This window comes from Musa acuminata, chromosome BXJ2-4 (assembly GCF_036884655.1).
Source record: "Musa acuminata AAA Group cultivar baxijiao chromosome BXJ2-4, Cavendish_Baxijiao_AAA, whole genome shotgun sequence".
In the NCBI taxonomy this organism is placed as follows: Eukaryota; Viridiplantae; Streptophyta; class Magnoliopsida; order Zingiberales; family Musaceae; genus Musa; species Musa acuminata.
The window spans coordinates 32083378-32110948 of record NC_088341.1 but is presented as its reverse complement, the minus strand read 5'-3'; the positions used below and the strand labels follow the sequence as shown (position 1 = coordinate 32110948).

The window sequence follows — 27571 nt, the reverse complement described above, 5'->3', positions numbered from 1 at the left end:
TTTGATCAGGATTAAATTATTAGAAGAAGAAAAAGGAAATCAAGATCTGTTTCTTCTTTCTGAAGTTAAAACAAAATCAAGGAGGTGTCCCTGGGAACAGCATCACATAGTTAACAAGAACATGGAGATGTTTTGCTGGTCGAAGCAGTGAGTACAGAGGACCACCACCTTCATTAAGATTCAGAATTCGATGTATTCAGTGGCCCAACACAAAAAGGTTCAGTAAAATTGATAGAAGAGAAGTTGTGGAAGACATCGACTGCTCTTTATGAACAGATCATATCAAGATGAGATGTTCATCATCTCTTCTCGAGAAAGGGAAGAGTGCCATTAGTCTATGGAAGTTGGTTTTGGAAGAAAGAAATTGGTGTTTTCGCTACCTCTGATATAAGCTTAATTTCTCTGTCTCTGGTCTTGTTTCCCAAAGTGTTTTTGTTTTCCATAGTGTTTTGATTAATTACTTCTATTTTGTTTGAGGAAAAAAAAAAACTGTGGGCTAATAATTTGATTTCCAAATTAATTCTCAATGAATAGGTTTCAATAGACTTTCTCCATTTTCTTCTATATTCATTCCACCAAGCCACTACAATAAAATTGGATGATGGTTCTGTTGAAAGAAGATTGACTCAAGATTTTAAGCATACAAAATATGAGGTTTATCCAAGGTTTAGGTGAACCTATTGGCAAGATATGGTTTTCCTGTAAGCCTAAAGAATGCTTGCTGAGGTGCTATGCAGCAAGTCTGTAGTTGTCATTACTGTTTTATGCATTGCTTTTATATTCTTCAAACACTAAAAAACACTTGTTGCAAGATCCTAAATCTTTTCTTGAGAGAGACACAATCAAATATAATTCCTGCAAGCATGGTTAGCTACCACAATGGATATACCACACCTTCCACTCCAAGAATTGTTTCTGAAATTGAAGAGCCAAATACAGAATCATCATTTTAAACAGCTGAAGTAAAACAGTATGACAGGAGGATCTACCAAATTTTGAGCATAGAAATGATGGTAACAGCACCGGAATATGAAACCACTGCATGCAATCAAAGAAGAAGAAGAAGAAGAAGGTTGGCACTTTCCAACTGTAAAAAGCTCTCAGATTCCTACCACACAAACCGTGGACATCCTCTAGGGTGGGTGGTGGCCAATCATCGTCACTAGGGCTGGGGACCCTGCCACAGTCCTACTCAGTACAGTACACTGCAAAAGATTTGGTTATCCATGTCACTCTTAAGTGATCTCGGTCAACAGTAACAGAAGGAATCAGAGACTCTCAATGGTGCACTTTCAAGTCTCATCATCACTCACAGTGGTGACAGCACTGCACCCACACATTGGTTATTAGAGGCAGCCAGCACACTCAAACAGTGCAGGTGGATGAGATCAAGGGAAAGAATGACTTGAGGGGGGGGGAGGGGCTCTTCATTATTATTGCAGGATAAGGAGAGGAGGATGCCAAGAGGGGGAAAAAGAACCCAAAAAAAAGGGTGTTGAGGTTAGGAAATATGAGGTGAAGAGTCTCACATGTATCCTTCTCTTGCTGGATTTGTGGCCCCATTGGATTCTGAACTATCTTCCCCCACAGCAGTCATATAAATGCAAATGCCCCCAACAGAAAGAGTGTCGTAAGATCTATCCTCATATCTCTTTCACTGACAAAGCTGTTTGCTTCTTGTCTTCCTTCTCCTGATCCATGTTTTACTGTGGACCTCTTTTAATTCCCTATTCTCATTGTTTGTAGGAGGCACAGAATTTAGTGTTCTCCTTTAATCATACCTCACAGCCACCTGATTGCATCTCGTTCCCTACTTAATAACCTTAATTTTGTGCCACTTCTTTTTCTCACTTCTCTCCAGTTATCCAGGTCATTTCTGTCTAGATATATACAAACTATCCTCTACCATAGTTCCCAGTTCAAGGTTGCGCCTTCTTTCTTGTGAGAGCTATCTTCATAAGAACCTGCAGTAGAATGCCTATGAGGAAGAAAGGCTGATGAGATGTTCTGCTCTGATGGATGTTTTCTTATTGCTATTCCAACTGCCAACCCAGCTTGGTGAAGTATATTGAGTCTCTTCTTCTCCGCTTGTTGCTTCCTTGACCCAATGAGAATATAGAAGTCATCATTTCAGTTGATTAGTTCTTCCTCTCCATGGAGTTGGCTCTGTTCTGCACCAAGGTCAATATCCTTATCCTCGTTCTGGCTCTCTGTTCTCCATGCAAGTTCATCCAGAGTCCCATGGACTTTGGCTCCTCGGACTTCCTCCACACCAGAAACACAGCAGCATCCTTGGACTTCGGGAGACTCGTCTTCAACTCTCCCTCTGCAGTCCTGAAGCCCCGATCCCCCAAGGACATCTCACTCCTCCTCACCTTCCTCTCTGCTTCCTCCTTCGGCGAAGTCACAGTTGCAGCGAGAGGAGCTGGACACTCCATCCATGGCCAAGCCCAAGCTCTTGATGGAATCGTCATCGAGATGGATTCTATCCCCTCTGACATATACATCCACAAAAAGGGAGATGATGAAGCCGGCTTCTCTCATGCCGATATCAGTGGTGGTGCTCTCTGGATCGAGCTTTTAGAGGAGAGCTTGAAGGTTGGGCTGGCTCCAAGGTCTTGGACCGATTACCTTTATCTCAGCATTGGTGGGACTCTCTCCCATGGTGGTGTCAGTGGCCAAACCTTCAAATATGGACCTCAGATCAGCAATGTCCTTCAACTAGATGTGGTAACAGGTAATTCGGATCGAAGAAAGCAACGGTTCTCTTTTTCTTCTCTTCTTCTGATGTGGTTGACTGACACGCTTGGATTCTAACAGGCAAGGGAGAACTGATGACATGCTCACCCACCAAAAACTCGGAGCTTTTCTATGCAGTTCTTGGCGGGTTAGGCCAGTTTGGCATCATAACAAGAGCAAGGATCCTTCTCCAAGATGCTCCACAGAAAGTAATTTAGAGAAGTTGTCAGTGTTCCCTTTTGCATGTCATCAACCAAGGTACTGATTCTGCTTTTGGAATATGGCTTCTTCTGTCACGACCAGGTGAGATGGGCCAGAGCCTTTTACGATGACTTCGACACCTTCACCAGAGACCAAGAGTTGCTGCTCTCCATGCCGGACTTGGTGGACTATCTCGAGGGGTTCATAGTTCCAAACCAGCTGTCCCTCCTCGGCACCTCCATTGCCTTCCCGGCTCACCTGGGCTTCGTGCCCGAGTTCCATAAGGTCTACTACTGCATCGAGTTTGCTGTCCATGACTTCCAAGCGAAAGGCACCAACGCAGAACAAGTCAGTGGAGCCCCGATAAACCCACTGCCGTAATAATCCAAAGCGAGATTATATGAGCTCTTACCGGTGGTATTCCTGTTTCAGGTTGTGGAGAAGATAACGAAGCGGATGAGCCACATCCCATCCCTCATGTACAGTGTGGAGGTGTCCTACTTCGATTTCCTCAACAGGGTGAGGATAGAGGAGATGAGCCTGAGGAGTAGAGGACTCTGGGAAGTTCCCCACCCTTGGCTCAATATGTTTGTGCCCAGGTCTGGGATCAAGGACTTCAAAGACCTGTTGCTGGAGAACATCTCACCGGAAGAATTCGAGGGCCCTATCCTCGTCTACCCACTTTTAAGAGACAAGTAAGGAAAGAACTCCTTTTCTGATGCCTGAAGCTTTGATTCGAACTGACACCGCTGTGCTAAGTTTAGGTGGGACGCCAACACATCAGCTGTGCTGCCCGATGCGCCGGCCGAGCAGGTGGTGTACATTGTGGGGGTGCTGCGGTCCGCCACTCCAGCCAGTTGCCCCGCCCGGTGCCTCGACGACATCCTCCGCCGCAACCGCCGCATAGTAGAGGCGGCCTCCGCCCCGCGAATCGGCGCAAAGCAGTACCTCCCACGCCACCCGTCCCCGCTCCATTGGCGTGATCACTTCGGGCGACGGTGGAACCGGTTCGCGGCCCGCAAAAGCCTGTTCGACCCCCTCAGCCTCCTGGCTCCTGGCCAAGGCATCTTCACCAGAACACACGCTTCCACAGTATAGTATCAGATATCACCGGGACACAGTTTCAAATATGAATCGAGAGGAGGGGAGAAGAAGCATGCACTCTGTTCCATGATCCTCTGCTCTTTCCTTTTTCTTTCCAATATTAAATATGAAGATGTTGTTAGAACAATTACTTAAAATATTAAATATTTCTAAAATACCCAAAAAATATATATATATTAATCAAAGTGGATTCTAAAATAAGATAATTCAAAAGGGTATTATCATTGTTCTAAAGATCGAGATTGTGTATCCTTATGTATGTCATTATCTATTACACTCCTCAATATAACTGGGCCGGCCTATGGGCCAAATTTGTCTAACCTAAAACGGCCCATAATCCAAATCGAGTGAAGGTTCGGCCCGGTCCGGTCGGACCTACCTTGCCGTCAGAATGCCGCCACATGACGAAAGAAACCAAACAAGTGAAAAGAAGTATTTATAGGGCAATTATTATACTTACCCATTTAGAGTTACACGCCGTCGTCTCTGGCTTGTTATTAGAGAAGATAACGGGCTCCATCTGTAAAAGCATCACTTCTTCCGATAGATATGAAGGTGTGTCAACGGGTAAGGCGTTGAGGCCGGAGATGAAAGTTTCGAATAAATAATGGAGTTGTCGTGGTCTCTCCGCTTTCGGTCGTTCAGGATTCCTCTGCCCTCGCGATGGCCTCCTCCGTCGCCGCTCTCTTCCTTGGCGTCATCCTTGCCCTCCTCTGCGCCTCCTCCTACGCCCGTCCCGGCGGCCCCTTCCACCCTTGCAACACCCTCTCCATCACCTACACCTTCTCCTCCTCCTCCGCTGCCACCGCGGCCGTTCCACACCGCGCCTACCGATTCGTCTCCATCTACCGCATCATCACCCCGTTCTCCTCCTCCGCCAACGCCTTCGACGACCGCCGCCCGTTGCTCATACGACGGCCCGGCTTGCCCCGCCGCGAGGTCGCGGAACCCGCCGCCCTCGGGTTCAGTTCGCTCCACGAGCGCGCCAAGGACATCCTCGTGGTCGTCGTCGGCCTTCTATTCGGCGTCGGCTGCGGCGCCCTCACCGCCGCCACCATGTACCTCGTCTGGTCCCTCGTCGCCAACCGCAACGAGGTCTACGGATCCGACGGAGAGGAGGGGGATTACGCCGTGGAGAGCCCCAAGAAGGCGGGATACGTCAAGATCCCATCGGCCGAACCTGCCCCGGCCAAAGAAGGGTACGAGGGGAATTAGGGTTTAGTTGAATGCAAGAATTGATTCCTGTAGTTCATACATTGCCTCGAGACTCACGTAATGGTTGCTTGTACGTAATGTTCCTTGGACTTGCTTTGCAAGCTGTGTATTGTCCTGTAATAAGAGATATAGGAGGTAGATTGTTGTGTTTATGCATTGGAATTGTCGAGAATTTGCTTCTTTGATATATTAATTGGCTGCCATAGGAAGGAAACTTCCTTCAATTGATGTCACTTCTTTAATGTACTGCTAATTAAATAATAAGGGAACTTGGACTGCCAAGAAATAATAATTGGGTACATGGCATCTAAATAATGATGATTGTTGCAAAGAGGACCGCCTGTTGATGACTATCAATCACATAACATGATTCTATTTCTGTGCATTTGTTTTCCGCAATTTTCCTGAATAATCATATGGTTTGCAGAAACCGAAGGATTAAAACACTTAAAGAAGGAAAAATGTGAAGAATGATATTGTTGTTCATAGCATCGTTTACCATCCGATCGTACATGGCGTTTGACCACATGAAATAGAATCTTAGAACAGTTCCTTTCTCCAATAAATATGAAACAGAAGACATAATACATCGACAGGGAATTGCAAACTTCAATCACCCAAGACATAGGATTCACTTCTTATCAGAGTCCTATTTTGCTGCATGAATTCAAGTACATTTTGGAGAACCGAGGACCGGCTATTGGCGTACCACAGCCTCTCTCGCTGAGGTGCTGTGCTCCATCCTCGAACATACAATCGGATAACGACCAACAAGTATACCATCTGGCAGCTCCAAAATGCTGGTAAAGGAATATGTTTCTGCATTGACTACAGGAGTAGGTACCAACCACAGATTAATTAAAAGAGCATAGATCAACTATTAACAGAAAATTGCCATAATATCAGGAATTATATGCACTATAAGTTGAACAAAAGCTTTTCAACATGTCGTGCAAGTAACAGCTTTGCCAATAGATTTCTTGATTAAATTACTGCTTCCTGGACATCAAGAAATCTATATTTATTGCTTCACCTATAGGCAAATGTCGGAGCTATAAGCTGCAGGATCACACAGAGGATTCTGCTCATTTGATGATAGCAATTTGATAGCACAAGATTTTTTTTTTTTTTTCTCCGTCAGTAGCTGTTTCAAGATGAAAGTTGTTTTAATATATCATAAAGCAACCAAACTATTGATAGGTACCAAAATGTTGTTGCACGTGACACAATATATGCAGAAATTTAAAAAGTCTCCCCCACTTCATTCTTGAGGTTATTTCCTGTTCTTATTTCTTAGTAACCTGATATGTTTAGTAGATAAGCAATGTTTGTTTACAAGTAGATGAAGAGTGAAAGTAAACATACCAAGATCAACTCTAGGGACAACAGCTGCTTGCATCACTAGCGACCAGCAAGCAATATAAAAAGTTCTTCATCGGTAATTGCTCCAAGCTCCATCGCTCTTTCTAAAGCAGTGAAGCCACCACCATCTTTAGCAGATGTGCTTGCACCCCTGAGAATCAACAAATTATTTTGAGTCTTGGAAAGATATTTAGATAGCAGAATCAAGTATAGTTGCAATCTGAGATGAAGGTCAGGCTGTGGAACAATTTGGGAAGTGAGTATTTAACCTTCCAGGCAAATGAAAATTGCTTTTATTTTTTATGCATTAAGAGATCCGATGTCCAGAGCACGGAAAATCTTCAGAAAATAAGAGATATAAACTGAAGCAACATAAGAAGATAACTCATTGATAAAGGATAAGCATATTACTGCCACCTCAAAGTTTAATCTCCGAGTTGAAGAAGAATACCAAGCAGACCACTCTTGACAACAAAGAATTCTCTTTCACAAGTACAGAAATATTTGCAACGTTCAGTTCAAACTCAAGTTCAGTACATTTTCTGGCCTATTAATGATTCTCTGTATCTATGAGATGCATCACATTTTCTGTTTGAACATACATTGTAAGTCTATTACACAAGTAACCAAGTATGTAGATGGATATACACCATAATGAGACTGGTCAGTTTGCTCGGAATACAGGCCCCTAACCATGGAATGGCACTCACAATGCATGGGCTATTTGAACCTAGCATATTTTAATCCAAAAAATCATCATCAAGTGTAAATCATCAAGACAATTGATTAGATAGAAATTAGTTATACGAGAGTTTTCTGCATCATTTATAATTTTGCTTCTAAAAAAATTTAGCTGGTCCTTAGTAATATTGTCAACAAACTCGAAAGAGGCACTAGGAGGCAATTTGACTATGAGCAGGGGAATTCAAGAACAAAACTTTTAAAATGTGATGAAAAATGCTGAGCATAGATATTCTGCAGATCATAGATTATTTGTTGAATATGTGAGTTAGCTGAGGAACAAAAGAACAAACATGATTTATTTAACTTGAAGAAAATAAACACCAAGAATTTGGCAAAGTTTATATAGAGAGTTATACTTGTAAATAAAACTCCATATGATTAGAGAACGTCCATATTCTTACCTTCTTATCAAATATTTAGCAAGAGAATTATTCTTTGTGCAAATACAATGATGGAGAGGGGTTCTCCCATGAAAATCCTGGAAATTAATGTCAGCACCAAACTGTAGCAGGAGCTCCAACATGACGGGATCACCAACATGACATGCTATATGCAATAGGGAACAACCATCCAAACAGCTCTCTGGTTCACCAGAATCCTTGATTTTCTGACATAATGCAGGATCAAATTGTTTCCTCTCTGTGGAACCATTATTTCTGTTCACGGGTGTATCTGATATGTGATAAAGCTCACTATTCACCTCATCATATATGGTGTTAGGAAAGGCATCTGATGCCACAAAGAGACGATATGCTATTTGAACATTATTAGTTTTGATTGCTTCCCAAATGCGAACTGTAATGAGAGGAAGTTCAGACTGGCTTGTTTCTCTGACTATTAGAGATTTGCCCACATACTGCAAGACATGAAATAGGTAGATAATGAGGAGGTTCAATAAATATGAGGATGCATAGGTATAATTAAAATGGCTGAGATAATACCATCTCATCATCCATAAGCTAGAAAATATGAAGTTGCACGCTAAAAGGAAATATCTATAATGTTTGTCTATACCATATTTGCTTTAAAGCTTTTTGTCTCAAGAAATTGCTTTTGCTGCTGAAAACTGAATCTTCCTATGATTTCAGTATTACTAACCCGCATATTCTTCATCTCGTTCAGAACAGCATTTTAAATGTTAAGAAAAAGTACTTTTAACAACTGAAAATACATTTTAATTAGTATCTACACAGACCACGTAATCTTAACATTTTCTAATGTTAACTTAAATGACCTTTACTACCCATTACAACAAATATTCTAGTGTCCAAGAATCTGGGTAGATTCACAAGGGAACTGTCAATTATGATCATCCTAGTGACTAATTATGCTTGCTGAGGGTATTAAACAATGCAATCCTAGTGCCTTTTTGTTATCAACACTTCCTGTAAAACTTAAAAATATTTGTATCATTCGCAACATCAAGAAGGTATTACACATTCACTTGTAATATAAACTCAATTCCAACGCTAATTTTTTTTTTCATCAAACAAAGTTCATCACTTAACAGGAAAGACAAATAAATCAAGAATTTATCCATCATCTCTTACAAAAAGAGAATTTAGGATTTTTTTCTTTCTCTTCCAAACTGTACAATCACTTAATTTATCAAACTGGCATTACTTACCACGTATCCTTATTACTAAAACATTTACGCCAACTCACCAACAGTTATGCCTGCATCATTTCTTCAAATGCACTTAGTAATTCAAACTGAAATGTGGATCATATCAAAACTAAAATATGAAGATAATATATTAATATTCAACTGGAAAAGGTTTGAATTCCATAACTGATAGCAGATTCTCCATTTCTAGTCAGAATGATATATATTTCTCAGGATCTACCAGCTCATTCTTTCATGATTAAGTTTTTTAACGATATGGTCCTTCTGTCTGGTGGTAATTTGAAACCAGGATTATTTCCCAAAAAAAAAGTCATTGTGAGAAAGAAACATCTGTTCTTGATGAAAGAAGAAGCTATGATTCAGTATGTATAATTTACAGCATGTGCTAAACCAAAGTAGATATCTAGAACAGGTAACCCGTCCAGCCCTACTAAGCATTACAACCATTAAGGTACCTTGGAATGTATATATTTTTCCTTTCTTGAAATAGCATCTTTGGGAGTGGGCTTTTTGACAGATGGCCCATCAACATTTGGTACATCAATCCTGCATGAAAATTTCCAGAAGGTATTTGATGTAAGACAAGCTACACCGCATGTAGCACCATCAAAGAGTACTGAATGAAAATTGCTTTTTTACTTAAATAATTTAGGAAATCAGATAATGAGAAAATTGAAATAATTAGACAAATGTTTTTCAAAGAATTACAGATTCCAATTTTAGTAGCTTTGTCTCAGGACAAATAACAGATGCGATTATTAGGTCTGGCACCAGTACATCTCTTTTAAGAGGGGAGATAGATGAGGATGGTAAGGCTTGTATCTAACAATATTTTTGTTGGATGAAGTCAAAACTGGAAAAAGTAAACCATCTCTCGAGTTGGAAAACAATGATGATGGAATATTCACTAAATTAAATTATTGCCAAGGGAGATGGACAAGTTTTAAATCTGCAAGTCAAAACTCACTGATACAAGTTGTTCCTTAATTTCAATCTCTCTTTGTTAAAGAATCTGCATCCTAATTCGAAATATGAAGATTTGCTCTAAAAAAATGCACAAATCAGACAATCATCTGAAATTTATGTCATAATCAATTAAAGTTTGGAGTAACAAAATTGAACTGGACAAGCACAAGCGTAAGCCTCTTAAGTATCAGAGTTATGTTCATCATATTTCAATAATGGCATCATTTCTTACCTTTGATCCTGAAAGAGAAGCAATTCCTCCCACACAGAATTACAATAAGCATTTCCAAGAGCACAAAATAAATCCACAACAGCTGGCTCCCACACCTTAACATCTAATGTCAGTGATCTCACCTACATGCAATATAAATATTATGTGACTTGTAATAGTTACATGAGCATTCTATCAACTAACACATCAATAATATCAAAGCTTCACTCAGTTCTTCAGACACTAAATCAGAACATACTGTTGAAAAATAAGGCAGATTTTACCTCAGAAATATTTTTGTTATAGTATCTCGGTCATTACTCCTAAATCCTGAACTTTTAATGTTACCGTCTGCTGAGGCAAAATCCACTAAAAGCTACAAAACATATGTAAGCACTACAGTTGGTATGATAAAGCCAACCATCCAGAATCTCTACAGTTATTTTCTAGCTGATGTACAAGAGTAACAGTAAATACTATTGAATCTAAGGTAATTAAAAGTTCTTTTTGCTTTCAATAAGCATACTACTAGTGATTTGTTATTGGCGGGAAAATAGTAGTATAGTACTAGGAAATTAAAAGATCTTTCTCCAGAAAGAATCTACTACCTCAAGCAACAGTAATTTCTGGACTTCAACAACTTAACTTATATGAGTTAACTGAAACTGAGATGTAAAGTTTTAAGGACATCAAACAAGTTTAGGGTTCTACACCTTCGAAATGTGAACACCAAGATTTCTGTGAACTCCAGAGCACTCTATGCACACAAGAATTCCCAGATTTAGAGATGCCCAATCAGGATCAGGAGCACCACATTCAGCACAAGCATCATTCCCAGGTATACTCCTGAGAATCTTCGAAATATTATCATATCCTTTTGTATTTGTGCTCTCCTCTAACAAATGAGCATCAACACCATTTGCATCAGCAAAGCTGTGACCATCCATGTCCAAGCCGCCAGATGAAAGCTATCATGTAAAGATCCCAAGAAAATTAATAAGTTTATTCCATAAGAGATGCAATTTCTTAAATTGGCTCAATAAGCAAATGTTCATGACCCATAAATTTATACACATCACTTTTTCATAAAAGGTTATTCAAGTATCATTTTATTACCAGGAGACAATAATAAATCATAACAAGGAAATCTCAAAACAATATATAGAACACACCTAACTCCTGTTATAGGCTGGTCTGACCTAATATTCTGGAAATTTCATGAAACTTAAAAAGAATTTTAGAAGCACCTGATTAGATAAAGTAGAATTTAGAAGTGATGTAATAACTCCTCTAATTTTTTCAACCCAGTCCATTCTATCCACTTCATTTTCAGCCTGTCATAAGTAAGAAGCAGTTAATAAGCACAGGAAAAAAAACAAGATAATGTTCTTTCCAGATAAAAAGCATTCCAGCTCATTTTCATCAGATGGACATTTGTGGGTACCTGCAACGTGAATGTCTTTGCAGGAGATATTATTCTGAAGCAGAACCTCAAATCTGTCTGCTCTGCATCTATCTTAATGGTTGAAGTTCGAAGATCAACAGTGTGAAAACCAATGTTCTCACCACCCTGAAATGAAGTACTTTGGTGTGAGAATCAAAATCTGCCAAAAACAATACTTCAGATGTACTAGTGATAGTTTCCTAGGTCTTTGCTTAGAAAATCAACTAGAAAGGAAGTACTTCAGGTGTCATCTGGACTCTATATGTTGGATATGTTGATGATTTTTCTATTTCTAGAGCCAAGATAAAGAGAAAATGATGGATGAAAATGAAAATGAAAAGATGCATGATGTTTACCAGTTGATACCCTGTTTTGAGAAACAGCCCACAAGAAAATGACAATGCACATGACAGAGTTATAAAACGCCCACAGGAATTATTAGGAACATACTAGCTGTGTGTCATACATATTAAGCAAACTTAAGGTCTACTGCTTTAGTGACCTCAGTTTCCAGGCTACTTCTGGATACATTTCTAATGATAACAGCATCTTATTATGCAATCCAATGCAGCTTAACTATATACCACTTGATTCATGGAGTGTCTCATCTAATAGAAGACCAAGAAATGGATTGCCTGAACTCACTGGCTTCAGCTCAAGTTGCCTTGGTCCTAATGTTACAAGCAAAATAATTAAAGGCAGTTGAATGTTACCAGTGCTGATCAGAGGATACTTGAACCAAGCTCTTACTCACTTTAGATGGAAACACAAGCACAAAGGAAGAATAGTCACATGGAAATCTGTTGAAATCGTGAGATGGGAATTGTCAAACAACTGGTTACTGAGCCTTCCTGAGCATCTTCAATGGATCATCCTACTACAGAAGAGCACACTTTTCAAAACGTCGATTCTGGAAAGCCCAATCACCAATCTTATAGTTGGTTAGTTTGATTCGGGTTTAAAGCAGAATTATGCATCATGGTCAGATACAGATGTGGTCCCATTGAACAGCAACTGAGCAACTCTGGGAACTGGGATATGTTAAGTGATCATGGCCAGTAGTCTATGCATTATCCACATTCCTCAAGAACCAAGTCAAGATCAGATAGATTGTGCTCTATGATACCCTGATATGGCTTCCTAAAACCAAAAATGTTTGATGGATGACAAACGATGGATATGTAAAGTAATGTGGTACCTCTTGAAAGAATGAGCAAGTGATAGAAATATAACTGAAAAAGCATGATGAAGTAACATCCCAGGTTACTGCTTTCCATAGATTTAACAAAGGATGCACTAGGTAACATAAATTAAACAAATTGTCATACCGGCTGTTTACTCCACTTATCTCTGTAGTAGTACAAAGTCCCATGGCTATCAAGTACAAAAAATCTCCGCTTCCAATCTCCTCTCAAATTTGAAGATCGCTTAAGGAGATAACCTTGCTTAATTATTTGAACCTGAAGGGGATGCATAAGGCACCAGTTACAAGTTGATGGGCACAAAGGTCTGTGTCACGAAAAAAATAATTTAAAACAGAATAGTAAATGAGAAGAAAATCTGTTTAAAATCTTAAAGTGTTGTTCAAGACATACTAGACATTTGAGTGTTGTTCACGTCATTCAGGACATACTAGACCCAAGCTTTAGGTTAATGTTCATTCAAATGAGACATTACTTGCCTACCATAGATATATACAAATCACTTTTTTCTTTCGTAAAAATTACAAAACCAACTCTCAATTCACCAAAAATGAGTACCTCTCCATTAGCAGTAGATTGCATCAAGGCTTCTATATTTTTGTATGAATTGAGACCAATTACATTAATACCATCACCACTTGTTGTGGCCTGCATATTGCTGGAGGACCTTAAATTTGCAAGTTCGCTTTGGGTTCTGAACTCCTGGATTCTCTTTTCAAGTTTGTCTTGCTCAACATTAATCATTTCTTTTGACTGTTGAGTGTATGTCAAAACCTGGCCTCTCAAACCACAAGCTCAAGTTACAAAGAATGAGTCAAGCAACCACATGCAAGGAATGTATGAAACCTGAATGCTACCTGGTGAATAAATGGTTCCATCTGGCTCAGTAACTCATATCCCTGAAAGAGACGAGAGAACTGATAAAAATCATGTTCAACTTGAATCGAACTATGGATAATACAAAGAAGATGAATGCGAACAGGGAATATCCACCCACCTGCTTAAAGTATCTCATATTGGCATCCATTACTGCACTTATAGATTCTAGGAATTCAAACTTTTTCTTTGCTTCAATATTTGCAAGAGCATTAACCTGAGATTCTTAAAAAACCACATAAGCAAGTTGGGAAAAGAAATAACTAACTGATTTACATTAGTATCAGGAGAAAAGAAAAAATTATAATACATACTAGATTAAACCGACATCTTTCAAAAGCTGACTTTGAGTTCTGCAAATTCTGTCAAGAAGAAGGGAAAAAAAGGTGTCAGTAAATTTCATCTTAGAGTCATATATCCAGAACCACATTCGTATAGGAAACTTGCCTCTTCTAATTCAGCAACTATGTCTACTCGTGTGCCCTTTTTTAATGACATAAATTTCTCACGTGCCTAACACAAACCACATGACATCCTTAAAGGTTATAGTTAAAAGACCAAATTTGTACTTAAATGAAAATGATGAGAACAAGGACATGGAATTAATATAGAAGTTACACAAGTTTCAAGAATAAGCAAGTAAAACATGGTCAAGTGAAAGAATGGGTGAGAACACAAACCTGATCATACCCTGCTGTAGCTTTGTCAAATCGCCTGCGACAGTCCTACATTCCATGATTAGCCATCAGAGAACGTCTAATATTTTCATTAATGTGTTTCCTCTGAAACAATAATAATATGAAAGCTATGCCGTCCCTATGCCCATATGATCATTGGTCAATGTGTGTTAAAATTATGTGTTTCTGTCTAATATGATGCAACAGATTTTCTATAAACCATAATGTTCTCTTTCTATGTATGACAAACAGATTTCTTGCAAACCATAAAATGTTGTCTAGGAAAAAAATGAATCAAGGCTTATTCCCATATGCTGACCTGTTATGCTTATGGTGCTTAGGCTTATTCCCATTATATTTTGGTTCTTGGCACATTATGTTATTACAAATTTTTGGTGCCAAGAACCCAACTGCATGAAGTACAAGTTGGGGGCAGGCATACATATTTTTTAATCCATTTGGCCACGTATCACAATCAAAGAAGAATTACCTTTACATTTTGCAGATCCACATTCATGAATTGCATCAGACGGTTACTCAGCATATGTTCTACCTGTTTGCAAGAGAAACAAAATTATTCGGATTGCCTGCATATTCACAAAAAAGGATCTCATGATTCAGATATACAGCCAAACATGTCCAATCGGAGACAACTTAGGAAGTTCAATCCACAAAAGTTCCCTTCATTTACTTAGGAGTTAGGTCAATCAAACAAACTGCATGCACTCAATAGAAGGCACTGAACATAAAATACTCTTTTTTAGCGATCATCACACTGATATTTAAGCAACCAAAACAAAAAAGAAGAATGATTGATGTAGTATGCCCTTTAACAGTAATCTTTTGACAACATGCACAAGAAAATACAAAACAATTTCCAGCTCAATGAAACAGTTATTTCAAAAAAGAAAATCAAATGTAGCATATAACTGGTGATAAAACTCAGTGCTTGAGCTGCCTGCAATAATAAAAGAGATGTTTTTTTCTGAAATGAAGTATGGTAAGGGTTCAAAGCCATTATTCCAAAATATATAACATAATTTAGAAGCCAACAATAAGGCCATGCGTTCACTGATCAACTTGGAAAAGAACTGATGTCATAACTCGACAGTATAATTTGGGACGTGGAACAAACTCCACATAAATTGAGGGTACATCGAGTCTTTTCACTGTTAACAGGGGTAATCCAAATTAGTTAATAGAAAGAATTAACTGTTATTTAACTAAAGACAAGAAATCTTAAAATAATGAATGTTTATTAGTTCTGCTGATTACCAATGTATTACGACTTTAAAGTTGAACAAAATAGCCTTCAAAGCTATTGTAAGTAGTTGTTTGAAGCTGGAGCCATATAGATGAATGAGAAACAAGAAAAACTGTACAAAGACAATTACCTGAGAGCGAAGAAGCTCTTTATAACTCCCAAGTTCCCTAAATGCAGTAGTGAATTTTGACATTACAGGTCCTACCAGAAAAGGCATACTAGCGTGAGTGAACATGACATTATAACAGGGACCACAAGCTACAGTTCAGAATCAAAGCATATAATATCACATCAAGTAAAAGAAGCAGTATTTAGCAGAATTAGTCATCAGGTAATGTTGTCATTCTGTTCTCTATAAGGGCTTTTGTTGTTAATGTTGTTTACATTGTATTATTTTCCCTTTCTTTTCCTTTTCCATTGGCTAAGAACATCATGAGGAGCAGATTTCCTTATTCCACTTTTGGTATCTTGGCTTATCTTCTAGCAGCCTAAATTTCCAGAACAGTCAATGACTTAATTTCTTCCTAATTACATATCTTGATAGTTATCTATATGTATCCCAAGTAACTGAAAAACCAGCTTGTTGTTGTTGCAACTTAATATTAATTTTGCTTTTATATTTAATTTTGAGCGAGTTCCATAAATTCAATGGCCTTGCTACAACTAAAAAGCCTATGAGTATGCTTGCCAACTGTTGATCATAACTTTTTTTCCGTTTATTGATTAGGACAACATTAAATACATAAGATAGCCAAACTGCCAAATCATAACAAGGTAAAACATATAGGATAATCATTGTGAAGTTAATAACCAAAGAAACACAATGCATAGGTCAACATAAAGCTAGACATCTTGAATGAAGCATAGCTAAACAACCTCCTATGGCTACACTAACAGGATCATCTTGTCCAGCCCCAAATGCTTCCAATGAGTCTGCAAAGGAAAGGTCACCATAATAGGCTTCACCAAGTGATACCCTGTAGATAAATATTAATTCATTTGGCAAGATCAGTGTCTGCAAAGAGAGCTGATATTACATATAAAATACTATATCAAAATTTTAATAAATTCACTATATGCACAGAGCATACTCACATAAATCTCTTACATCCTTTGTGAAACTTGTGACATCGATCTTTTAATTCATCAGTCGTTTGCTCCAATGAATAAATCTTAAGATTAACAAGAAGAAATAAATCTTCAGTTTACATAGATAGTATACTCCAAAATCATCACAAAATTCCAACAAGAAAGACAGAACTACTATCAATAAACTAATGCAATTTCAACTACATTGCAAGAAAGCCAAAAAGGTGTTTTCGTGTGTACAAATGCACCAACCCCCTTCTTATATTCTCGTGTCAGAAGTTGAGACAACAAGGGCAACACAATGACTTGAAAACCTCATAAAGGTCACTACAGAAGCCAAAGGTCTTGAAAGGGACTCAACAACATCAGCAAATAACTTCTAAGAAATATATTAATGAAATATAGTATGATTAAATAAGCATAAAAATTATAATTTGAGTACACAGATATCCAAAAGTATAATAACATAATAAAATTAAAAATGAAAAAACTAAAACAGTATAAAATAAAAATTATTTAAAAAACAATATAAACAAACTAGTATTATATATGAATAGCATTAAAAAAATTAGTTTTAACAAATTATTTACAAAAAACGGGCTAGTGCACCAGGTAGGCATAGTGTGTGCAATCATGACCCTGCAAGCAAGAAGAGTGTTTTTGTAAGTACTCGGCCAACAGAGGAGCAATCCTACCATAAGTTAAACCTTAGTTCTTTTCATTCCTCAGAGGCAAGAGTATTTTCATTGTGAAGAAAATTTCTTCCTAGTTTCTTTCTTGGATATACAAAAACGAAATCTCTGCAAGTTTTAGAATGTTCTAGCACCACAAGCAGTCCACAGTATATTGTCCATGTTAGACGTATCCTGCAATGTATTATGAGGAGGCCCCATCGTTGATTATAAGCAAATATCGACATACAAACACAACTTTCTTTCCATCACAAGGCTAACCCAAGGTTCCGGATCCTAAATCAATGCCCTCTTCCAATTGGGTCTCACAGCAGCAGAGCAAACCTTATAGGAATCAGCCGTAATGTTATGACCCTTGATGGAAATTGTCTATAAGGGTTCTCCCAAGTACCTACATCAAATTTCCAAAATTACGGATAATTTTATCTGTAAAATGAACCGGATCGCACTCTCCTGGGCCCAAGCTCAGATCTTTCTATCTCAGATTGGCTACAGACCTCCATGAACCAGATCAAGATCTCCCAAACTGAATTCAAGAAAAAACATAGCAGAAAGCGAGGTATCATTTGGGGGAACAGAAAGGATTCAAGAAAAACCACCTGCTTTCTGAACATTGGGGAGTCTTCCAACGTCACGAAGGCCGTCATCGCTGCCTTTCTCCCTCCGATTGGAATGCTTGGGGGAACACCTCTCTCAAATCAGAAGAGACCTCCGAGGGTTGGTAAATGCTGACGGGTGTATCAGGCACATCGTCCCAGTTAGGGCCCGAGCACTGTTGTATTCATCGGTATTTTATTCGGCAGTTCATATCTACCCTCAAAAACGTTCATGAATAGCATATTTACCCTTACGACTGTTAACCATTTCCATGTGGTTGCTGAAGTACTCTTAATAAAATTATTGTTAATTATAAGATTTTTTAAAGACTATAAGCATCCAATAATGTTTTGAATAAAAATCAAACAATGATTAAATTATGGGTGAATTCTCAAGAAAAAAAAATTAATTTATTTTTTTTTTTCCGTAGAGTGTCCCAAGTTAAAAAAAAATTCGCAGAGTATTTTTTTATTCATAAATTATCATTTTCTCCCTATCGGTCACCACCCTCCATCACCCCTTCATCCCGTTGATCATCCCTCTTCATCTCGTGATTGATTACCCTACGCCTAGCAATCTTGATCATTGATTCTCGCTTGTTTATTATGATCAACTTTTAAAAAATCATAGGAATTAATTGCATATTACCTTTTATAACTAACTACTTTTAATATTTCGATTCTTATAATTTTAAAAGTTATATTGAGATTACTATATTTACGAAAACGAAATATTATGATCCATAAAAAGATTAAAGCGATAATTTTATATGCTTAAAAACAATTAAAATAATAAATTAAATATTTTATTTTTATAAATATAAAAATCGAAAATATTAAAAATAACTAAATACGAAAATAACCTATAATTAGTCCGAATCATACACAATTATTCCATTGATGAAACAGCAGACAACAAATTTATTGATTTTATTCATATAACTGAACTACAAATTCACAATAGTAAGTTTTGTTTGTGCCTCGAGAAGATGGCGCCAATTGCTTCCTTGAATTCCTGATGTAGTAGGAGTGTATCGATTTATGAACACCCTCGCAGACGACACCGTAGGCTCTTCAACGCGGCAGTCCGGGTTCCCATCGCGGCGTGAAATGCTCCGTTAACGCCGTCCGTCAAACCGTCCAAACCCACCGTCAACTCCTCCGTCGTTAACTCAACCGCCTCGACTGCCATCCCCAATTCCTCCGTTTCGTCGTCGATCACGCCCGCCAACCTCCTCACCGCCGACTCCACCGCCTCCAGCTCGCCGGGTAGGGCCACTCGTAGTCGCCCAGACACCGCCGCCGCCACCTCGTTGAAGGCCTCCGCCCACGGCCACTCGCCGGAGACCCGTATCTCGCCCAACAGCGCCTTGCCCTCTCCGCCGCCGAGCACCGCCACCACGGCCGCCATCACCAGGCGCGACAATGACTCCACCGCGTACGTCACCCTCCGCACGGCCGACGCGCTGCCGCGCGGCGGCTCATCCGGCGCCATTCTCCGGATCAGCTCCCCGGCCGACCGCCCAATCTCGCCGCTCGGCGTGCTCTCCCACTCCGCGATCGCCCTGCGCGCCCGCCGTAGGGCGTTCTCGTCACCGTCAACCTCATCAGGGCGAAGGATGCGGAGCGCGACGCGTAGGGGGAGGAGCCGGTGCTCCAATTGCGCGATCTCGGCGGAGGCAGCGTTGCAGGCGTCGAGGAAGGAAACTCCGGCGTCGAGGTGGGCAGTCAGTGCATCGGAATCGACGCCACCGGGGAGGGAACGGTCGGAGACGAGGGCAGCGGTGGCGGCGAGAGTGAGGGCGAGGATGCGGACGGCGCGGTGGAGCCAACGCAGGGGGACTCCCGGGGAGTCTCCGGGTATCGGGAGGAGGGAGCGAAGGCAGAGGGGGAGGGCTTCCTCCAATGAGCGAGTGGCCGACGAGGCCGAGGGCTTCAGTGACGACGGCTTCGATGGGAAGAGTGACTCATAACGCCTAATTAAGGAAAACATATCGTATACAGCTTAGGCTATCTTATTCTTGTTCGGGATAAGGGATGGTATGCTGTGGAGTTTATAGGAGGAGGCCGAGGCAAAACGATGGGTGGCCGCGGATTGCTTTATTCACGATACGACCCTCTGGGACTCGTCAGTACCACGTCGTCGCCACCTCGACTTTGAATGGTTCGTATTGACGAGGCAGACCAGAATGGCAAAGCTTCGTAATTTTGAAGACAAAGGAGGAGAGAATGGGAAGAAGAAGGCGTGGGGGTGAATACGTACCCAGGACGACGTCGGATATCAGGATGGATATCTTGTTCGCTGGTGTCGAGTCAACGCTGAGTCCACTGGATAATGAGGTTACCACTGTCATACAATATTGAAATCTCGAGTCCTGAACCGGGTCAACCCGTTCCCACTCGGACGAGCGATTTCCACTGACTGTCGGGGCGTACCAGACCGAATTAAAGAATCGATCCGTCGGGTGTAGGTTTGACACAGCTGCCCAACTTCGAACGGGTTCATCACCCGTTCGCCAGCGAAGACAATGCAGAAATCACGTTTCACTTGGCTGTCTCGATCGAATCATACGATTTGTATAAGAAGGCTTAAAACGCGTCTCTAAGATGTGTTTGACACCTAATCCTTAAGTACTTGACCAAGTATGCGTTACGTTTTCTTTCTTTATTCGATATAATTGCTACTGATGAAACGGTATCAATGGTTCTTCGCGTCAGCACACAGCATCTCTGATGACGCACAGCGATGACTTTGTTTGCTTGCCATTGCAGCAGGTCTTCGCAGGTAACGTAACACATGGTGAAGCGGTCAACCAGATCTCGTGTTGTCCGAGACACTGGCAACAGAGTGGCTGAACGAACGAAAACTACGTGGTAGTTAATCCGCAAGCTCTCGGTTGACTTGGACCAGCGGGGGAGTTAGTAGATTCTACGATGGATGAACACGGAAGAGAGAGTTGACTTGAGCGAGAGGGCACCGGTCAAGTCAACGCAAATCCGAATCTTAAGGTAACGATCTCGATCTTTTCGTTCCTTCGATGGGCCGACAAATTATCCAGTCCACTGGGCTGGGCTTATGAAGCTCCTAAAGGATCCAAAAATGGCTTCCATTAAGTCCGGATCAGAACCCTAAACCCGTCTTCCGTCACGTTGTAGAATGGGCGATCTCTCCGCCGCGCGTCGTCACCTCTCCCTCCTCGGCTGCCTCCCCCGCCGCCTCTCCACCACCGCTCCTGCAACTCGCACCGGGATCTCAGCCGCCGTCGCCAAGTCCCGCCTCCAGAAGGAGTTCGACCCCGATCGGGCTGTCACCATCCTATCTTCCGTTGCCGACTCCACCTCCGCCCGCTACGCCCTCGAGCTCACCGTCCGCCGCCTCGCCCGATCCCGTCGATTCTCTGACGTTGAGGCCCTCCTCGAGTACCGCATGTCCGCTGCCGCCGGCCTCACCGAGCACTACGTCGCCACTGTCATCCTCTCGTATGGCACGGCCGGCATGCTCGACCACGCGCTGCGCACCTTCGACGAGGTCCCCGTCCTTATCTCCGCCCCCCATTCCCTTGTCTCCTTCAACGCTTTCCTCTCCGCCTGCATCCGGGCCAAGAAGCCCAACCGCGTTCCAGGCTTATTCGCTGAGCTCTCTGAGAAGCACGCCATCACGCCCGATGTTGTCTCCTACGGCGTCCTCGTCAAGGCTCTTTGCCTCACCGGCAAGACCGACAAAGCCATCGAGACCTTGAAAGAGATGGTGACTGTAAAGCATCTGGAGCCGACCACCGTGATCTACACCACGCTCCTCGATTCCCTTTACAAGAAAGGGAAGTCGGATGAGGCTGAGGCGCTGTGGAAGGAGATGGTTGGGAATGGGTGTGCGCCCGATCTTACAGCTTACAATGTGAGGGTTATGCATCGGGCTGGACAGGGAAAGCCGGAGGATGTTCTTGAGCTGATCGGGGAGATCGAAGCTGCGGGAATTAAGCCTGATACGATCACCTACACTTATCTTCTCACATGTCATTGCAATGCGGGCCAGTTTGAAGAGGCCAAAGCGGTATATAGAGGACTCAGGGAGAAGGGTTGCAGGCCGAACGCAACTATGTTCAAGATTTATCTGTCTCGATTGTGTGAGAATGGTGATGTCGACACGGGGCTGGAGGTGTTCGAGGATAGCTTGAAGTCGAATAAGGTTCCAGGTTTTCGCACAATGAAGCTTCTAGTGGAGGGATTGGTAAAGGGAACGAAGCTGGAAGAGGCAAAGGCAGTGGTTGATAAGGTGAAGAAGCGGTTCCCAGAGAATCTAGTTGGTGGGTGGAACAAGGTGGAGAAGGAGCTTGGTTTGAGTGCAGATGAGCAAGTATGGGACCAACTTGAGGTCTTCTGAAGTTGTATATATGTTCTCGCTATGCAGATGGCACCAAAGAGATTGGGTTGATGATGGGTTTCAGATAGAATTAGCTACTGAAGTTTGGATCGCTAGAACGAACAAGAAACTGATGAAAGAGGTGCGGAATTTTGTTGATGAACTTACCACCACACAAGGCGAGGCTGTCTCTAACGAGGGCTGAATTGTCGATGTTTTTGCAGGTCAACGTAGTTCAGTGGAATAATATGATCGGAATACTGTTGGATACTTGTCGATTCTTTTTTGGTCATCATCATCATCATCATCATTATTATTATTTGTTCTTTTTTTGTTCTTTTTTGATACTTGCTAAATAGATACCAAAGTATCTATTTATTGGTGATGGAAATGAAACACTCGATTATATCAAGTATATGACCTTAATAATACATCACTCAACTCTCCCATGCATAATACAAAACAAAGAAAAATCTAATATAAAGAAACATACCGTCTTCCGCTACTACTGCTTTAGACAACGTTTATTATTATGATCCATGAAAACCTTGGGGGTTCCTTGTCGCTACTTCTTCTCAGGGCTCACATCTCGTCCCTTCTGCAGAGTGTGACCTTCAATCCATACTTCATGTACATGGTCAGCGCCATCTTGGGCGCCACCGGGTGGCCCTCTGCAACCCTCACATGGTAGCGGCGGAGGATGGAAGCTGCCACAAACTTCATCTGGTAGTACGCGAAGTCCTTCCCCAGGCACAGCCTCGGACCGCCGTTGAAGGCCGTGAACTTGTACGCGGACTCGCTCATGAAGCGGCCGTCCTTTAGCCACCTCTCTGGTTTGTAGTCCCTGCAGTCCTTCCCCCATATGCTTTCCATCCTTCCCATGGAGAAGATGGCGTACACGACCTTGGTTCCCTTCTTCAGTGCCGTGCCATCTGGGAACACTTCGTCCTCCACAACCTGAGGGATCGCAATCGAATCATGAGGCGAGAGAAGAAACCGAAGAGCCAAATTGATCTGCATTTCGTACCTCCTTGTGGTCCACTGGCACCGAAGGATACAGTCTGAGAGCTTCTGACAGCGCCGCTTGCAGATACTCCATCGTCTTCACCTCCTCTGGCCTGAACACTAGCTCTTCGCCCTCTGCTCCCTCGCCGTCATTTCTTGATCCTCTTTCCTTCACTATCGTGTTGATTTCCCCAAGAATCTTCTCCTCTACTTCCGGGTGTTTGTCGAGAAGATAGAAGAACCAGGCCAACGCCACCGACGAGGTGTCGCGGCCGGCGAGTATGAAGTTGACGCAGACGTCTCTCAGAAACTTGTCGGAGAAGCCTTTCCCGTCCTCGTCTTTGAGCCTAGTGAACACGGTCAGGAGGTCGGTTCTCGCCGTACTGTTCTTGTCGCCAGACTCCAACGATAGCTCCTTCTTCCTTGTTCTTATGACGTCGTAGGCGAACTCGTCGACCCGCTTCAGCGACCGCCTGAGCCATCTCTCGCTCCCGAGGTCGAGGTAGCGCAGTGCTTTCCAGATGGCGGTGGGCGTGATGAAGCGTATGATGGTGGCCTCCGTCGCGTCCTCGAAGGCTTTGGCGAACGGAATCTCCGGCTGGCCCGGACGGAGGCAGCCCGGGTCGATTCCGAAGGCGATCATGCACACGTTGTCGAACGTGAGCCTCAGGAGCACGTCCTGGAGGTCGATCTGCGCGCGGCCGTCGTGTGCTGCCTCGAGCACCGGGAGCAGCCTCGAGTGGACGAGCTCGACGAGGGACCGGGCGGTCATGGCCCGGAACTCGGCGGAGTGGAACTCCAGGCTCGCCGTCTTGCGCTGCTTTCGCCAGGTCTCGTCGTCGGCGCTGAAGATGCCGTCGCCGAGGAAGTCGCGCACGGTGCCGCGGAAGTACTCGCCCTTGGGGAAGCTGGAGAACTTGGTCTTGAGGAGGTGCTCGAGGTTGCGGGGGTCGGCCGTCACCACGCAGTGGAGGTTGGTGAACCACGGGCCACGGAAAGTGAACGTGCCCCCCTGCCGCTCGAGCACGCCGGTGACCCACTCGTACATGTCGTTGCGGATGCCGAGGAGCAGAGACGGGAGCATGCCGACCACCGGCCACACCGCGAGGCCCTGACGCTTCCCTTGCCTGAGTGAGTGAATGGTTATGAAGATGGACACAGCCAGAAACAGCTCAAAAGTTTGGATCTCCGGCAACAGCGAGAAGAAGCCACTGATACCAGAGGAAGCACTTTGGCTGTCCGACATGGTGGTATCGTTGCAGGAGTTCATTGTGTCCACCTGCTTAGAAAAGAGAGAGAGAGAGAGAGAGAGAGAGAGAGAGAGAGAGACAACAACTGATGTTGGAGTGTTAGAGAGCGGCCATTAATATAGAACTTTTGCATGGTGGGGGAAGATTTCTTACAGAATCTGTCTCGTTTTGATGTAACGAGCTGTTTGATTTGGTGAGCAGAAAGTGCCAAACATGCGGAGCTTTGCCAGTCTCATGTTAAGCAGATTTATGCTTGGGTTTGGTTAGTACATGATGCAAGGGAAGCTGGGAAGGAGGTCTCAAGTGTGGAGGATGGAGGTAGGTGAGGGTGGTCGGAGAGATGAGACTGATGTGGAGGGTGGAAATTAGGTGCGACTTAAGGATGCATGGTCGCCAAACACACCTGCCTTGGCTGCCTTCTTCTCTTGTTTCTGTCACAGGAGTGACACTGGCTGCTCTACCGAGAAAGAAAGCTTCAGGAATGATGAACAAAGTTGATCATCCTGCGCTACTGGATAATTACTTGGATGATTAAGCAACCATGTATACTATCTTCTTCTCAACATGTAGATCGTCACTTTATTCACCTAAAGCATCCATTAGCCATGATTAGAAGAGTATGCAATCCATTGTCACTTGTTTTGAGTTATTATTGTTCTTTTCTTTTGGTTGATGGTTGGAGAATCAACATCAAGGTCAAAAAGTAGGGCTTTCTTGTATGTTTCAGCAATTGAACTGCCATGTGAAGCAACATATTGTGTTTTATCACAGATAGAGACCATTTCCTTTTTGTTTTAATGAAGAACCCATGCGGAGAAGCTTATGAAATCTTTGGAGTTAGGTGGAGGATGATAACGAACATGAGAATTAGCTCCACTTCCTTTTGTGCGCCAAATCAATGATAGCACCCAAAATAGTTGAGGTGGGGGTTGGAAGATGATTTCACAGTTAAAAATTATTTTGAGGATTAAAAGAATAATTTAGAAGTTTGCATGGCATCGACTTCCTATTTTTAGTTGAATTTCAATTCGGAGCCATTGTTATCGATTTCTTATGGATTCCATGCATCGTATTTCACAAAGTGTAAGTTTGTAGTCGAGTTTTGGGTTTTGTTGCACCAACTTATTCTACGTGTTGACTTTAATAACCCAAACACAGCAACTTCCGTAACCATTTGGACTAAATCCGACTAATGAAACTTCTTAATTAATGGGAGAGAATGATGCGTGAGTCCAACTAATTTGGTATCATATTTGTGGTGTCATAACATTAACTATATTTTTATTTTATAAAAAATCATTTCATATTGCATCTAATTCCTCGCAAAAAATAACTTTAAAATAGAAATTTAACATGTATGTTATTTAGAATTAAGATCCATTTTAATCGTTATGGTTTTGGTCATGGATCTCTTAAATTCTTATAGTTTTCTTGCATCTAAAAGAATCCTCACATTTTTTAAAACTTGACATATAAGCCCCTCATGTCAAGTCCGAGTTAACAAACATTATAATCTATTTACGTGGTATATTGACTCATAATAAATCATTAATATAATAACACGTGTAATTTAAATTTTAAAAAAACTGAGACCTTCATCAATGACGAGATGAGGCGTCGTCATGGAAGCGACTACCAACAACAACACCGAGTCACTCGGTATCTTGCCTAGCAGAGCATTGCACATACTTAACCTCTCTTACACTAATAACGAGTTCTAGAGCTTTCGATCTTGCCTCAGGTAGACGTGCATCAACCAGTCCAACGCTAGGTACATAATGGTCTTCTTGTCCCTCTTCCTCCCCCTGAGTATTTTCGTCCCTATCGCCTCTCCCTTCGTTCTCTCTTACGCCCCTACTCGATGTGCTTATAATGTGGTGGACCACCTCTCCCTCATCTTCGTCTTCGACCTCTCTTGCTTTTATCTCTTTTCCTTTTTCCGTAACTACGGCCTCCATCGCTTTCTCTTTCTCGACAAGATGGACCTTAACTTTTTTTTTAAGCTTAAATTACATGTCATTATATTAATAATTTATTTTGAGTCAGCATGTCATGTAAGTAAATGATAATATCCGTTAACTCAGACTTGACGGGAGAAACTTATATACTATATTTTTTAAAATGTACGGACTATATTAGATATGAGTAAACCATAATAACTTAAATGATCCATGATCAAAATTACAGGGGCTAAAATGAACCTTAAAATTTTTTTAAATTTAAATTATATATTATTATATTAAATAATTTATTATGAGTTAACATGTCACATAAGTAAATTTCTAATGTTTATTAACTTACACTTGATACAAGAGACTTATATGCTATATTTTTATAAATATATAAATTATTTTAAATATGAATAAATTATAATAATTTAAGTGATTCATGATTTTTTTTTTATAGTAGGAGATGTCTTTTGATCTTTTTCAGTCCTTTATTGAGCGGATCGATTTGGGTGTCTCTTTCCATGCACTTTTCATATATTGGAATCAACTTTGCTGTTGTGCTGCCGTCTTCTGCGTGCCTTCCCCTCGTCGCGGGATCTTCCATCAATTATGTATTGCTTCCTCCGGTCTTATCGCATGCGGCAAATAGAGTTCACTCGGTCTTCTTCGCGCTCCAACGTTCTCTTCGCTGCATTGCAACTTCATCGTTTTCTTTCTTCCTTTTCTTCTTCATCTTGTGCCGCTCTTTTGCTCTCGCCGACACAGACGAAGTGGACTATAAAGCGTCGAAGCAACAGCAGGCCGACCGGGTGGTCCGGCTCCCCGGCCAGCCCCTGTCAACTTCAGCCACTACGCCGGCTACGTACCCGTCAACGAGAGCCACGGTCGGGGGCTCTTCTACAGGTTCTTCGAGGCCACCCACGCCCCTAAGAAGAAGCCGCTTCTCCTTTGGATTAATGGAGGTATGCCTTTGCTCTGTAATGGAGTTACAGTGTTCT

General features: G+C 41.8%; 6 protein-coding genes across 6 annotated transcripts; 3 read left to right on the top strand and 3 right to left on the bottom strand.

Annotated features, from left to right (window-relative positions):
• Positions 1-1011: 1011 nt before the first annotated feature.
• LOC103990640 (cytokinin dehydrogenase 3) lies at positions 1012-4199 on the top strand. Its single transcript, XM_009409886.3, has 5 exons — positions 1012-2737; positions 2821-2948; positions 3043-3288; positions 3373-3635; positions 3705-4199. Exons 1-5 carry the CDS (start codon positions 2155-2157, stop codon positions 4036-4038), a joined length of 1554 nt encoding a protein of 517 aa, XP_009408161.2. The 5' UTR covers positions 1012-2154; the 3' UTR covers positions 4039-4199.
• A 394-nt stretch (positions 4200-4593) lies between these two features.
• Positions 4594-5415, top strand: LOC135610339 (uncharacterized). Its single transcript, XM_065104724.1, has one exon. It carries the CDS (start codon positions 4708-4710, stop codon positions 5257-5259), a length of 552 nt encoding a protein of 183 aa, XP_064960796.1. The 5' UTR covers positions 4594-4707; the 3' UTR covers positions 5260-5415.
• Positions 5416-5711: 296 nt separating this feature from the next.
• Positions 5712-18170, bottom strand: LOC103990471 (ADP-ribosylation factor GTPase-activating protein AGD4). The gene is made up of 20 exons (XM_009409661.3): positions 18013-18170; positions 16728-16804; positions 16509-16609; positions 15763-15833; positions 14859-14921; positions 14372-14416; positions 14139-14204; positions 14006-14053; positions 13813-13908; positions 13673-13714; positions 13374-13589; positions 12942-13073; positions 11614-11739; positions 11417-11503; positions 10883-11137; positions 10191-10312; positions 9448-9538; positions 7767-8221; positions 6625-6772; positions 5712-6087 (listed from the first exon to the last, which is right to left on the bottom strand). The coding sequence occupies exons 1-19, from the start codon at positions 18058-18060 to the stop codon at positions 6661-6663; spliced, it is 2253 nt and encodes a 750-aa protein (XP_009407936.2). The 5' UTR covers positions 18061-18170; the 3' UTR covers positions 5712-6087; positions 6625-6660.
• Positions 18171-18910: 740 nt separating this feature from the next.
• Positions 18911-20135, bottom strand: LOC135609118 (uncharacterized). The gene has a single exon (XM_065102210.1). The coding sequence runs from the start codon at positions 20000-20002 to the stop codon at positions 19049-19051; it is 954 nt and encodes a 317-aa protein (XP_064958282.1). The 5' UTR covers positions 20003-20135; the 3' UTR covers positions 18911-19048.
• A 1015-nt stretch (positions 20136-21150) lies between these two features.
• LOC135610337 (small ribosomal subunit protein mL103 (rPPR7)-like) lies at positions 21151-22639 on the top strand. Its single transcript, XM_065104723.1, has one exon. The coding sequence runs from the start codon at positions 21167-21169 to the stop codon at positions 22388-22390; it is 1224 nt and encodes a 407-aa protein (XP_064960795.1). The 5' UTR covers positions 21151-21166; the 3' UTR covers positions 22391-22639.
• Positions 22640-22756: 117 nt separating this feature from the next.
• On the bottom strand, positions 22757-24711 carry LOC135610336 (cytochrome P450 86B1-like). The gene is made up of 2 exons (XM_065104722.1): positions 23397-24711; positions 22757-23326 (listed from the first exon to the last, which is right to left on the bottom strand). Exons 1-2 carry the CDS (start codon positions 24642-24644, stop codon positions 22952-22954), a joined length of 1623 nt encoding a protein of 540 aa, XP_064960794.1. The 5' UTR covers positions 24645-24711; the 3' UTR covers positions 22757-22951.
• Positions 24712-27571: the final 2860 nt, after the last annotated feature.

What these genes read in the sequence shown, in the direction of transcription:
- LOC103990640 (XM_009409886.3), top strand. Translation starts at nt 2,155, where the DNA reads ATGGAGTTGGCTCTGTTCTGCACCAAGGTCAATATCCTTATCCTCGTT. An exon ending in TCAACTAGATGTGGTAACAG is followed by an intron (nt 2,738 to 2,820) that starts GTAATTCGGATC and finishes GGATTCTAACAG; the next exon opens with GCAAGGGAGAACTGATGACA. An exon ending in TACCCACTTTTAAGAGACAA is followed by an intron (nt 3,636 to 3,704) that starts GTAAGGAAAGAA and finishes TGCTAAGTTTAG; the next exon opens with GTGGGACGCCAACACATCAG.
- LOC135610339 (XM_065104724.1), top strand. Translation starts at nt 4,708, where the DNA reads ATGGCCTCCTCCGTCGCCGCTCTCTTCCTTGGCGTCATCCTTGCCCTC.
- LOC103990471 (XM_009409661.3), bottom strand. Translation starts at nt 18,060, where the DNA reads ATGACGGCCTTCGTGACGTTGGAAGACTCCCCAATGTTCAGAAAGCAG. An exon ending in ATATGAGATACTTTAAGCAG is followed by an intron (nt 13,715 to 13,812) that starts GTGGGTGGATAT and finishes CGTCTCTTTCAG; the next exon opens with GGATATGAGTTACTGAGCCA. An exon ending in TTGGTGTTCACATTTCGAAG is followed by an intron (nt 10,313 to 10,882) that starts GTGTAGAACCCT and finishes TATTGCATGTAG; the next exon opens with GTGAGATCACTGACATTAGA.
- LOC135609118 (XM_065102210.1), bottom strand. Translation starts at nt 20,002, where the DNA reads ATGTTTTCCTTAATTAGGCGTTATGAGTCACTCTTCCCATCGAAGCCG.
- LOC135610337 (XM_065104723.1), top strand. Translation starts at nt 21,167, where the DNA reads ATGGGCGATCTCTCCGCCGCGCGTCGTCACCTCTCCCTCCTCGGCTGC.
- LOC135610336 (XM_065104722.1), bottom strand. Translation starts at nt 24,644, where the DNA reads ATGAACTCCTGCAACGATACCACCATGTCGGACAGCCAAAGTGCTTCC. An exon ending in TGCCAGTGGACCACAAGGAG is followed by an intron (nt 23,327 to 23,396) that starts GTACGAAATGCA and finishes GCGATCCCTCAG; the next exon opens with GTTGTGGAGGACGAAGTGTT.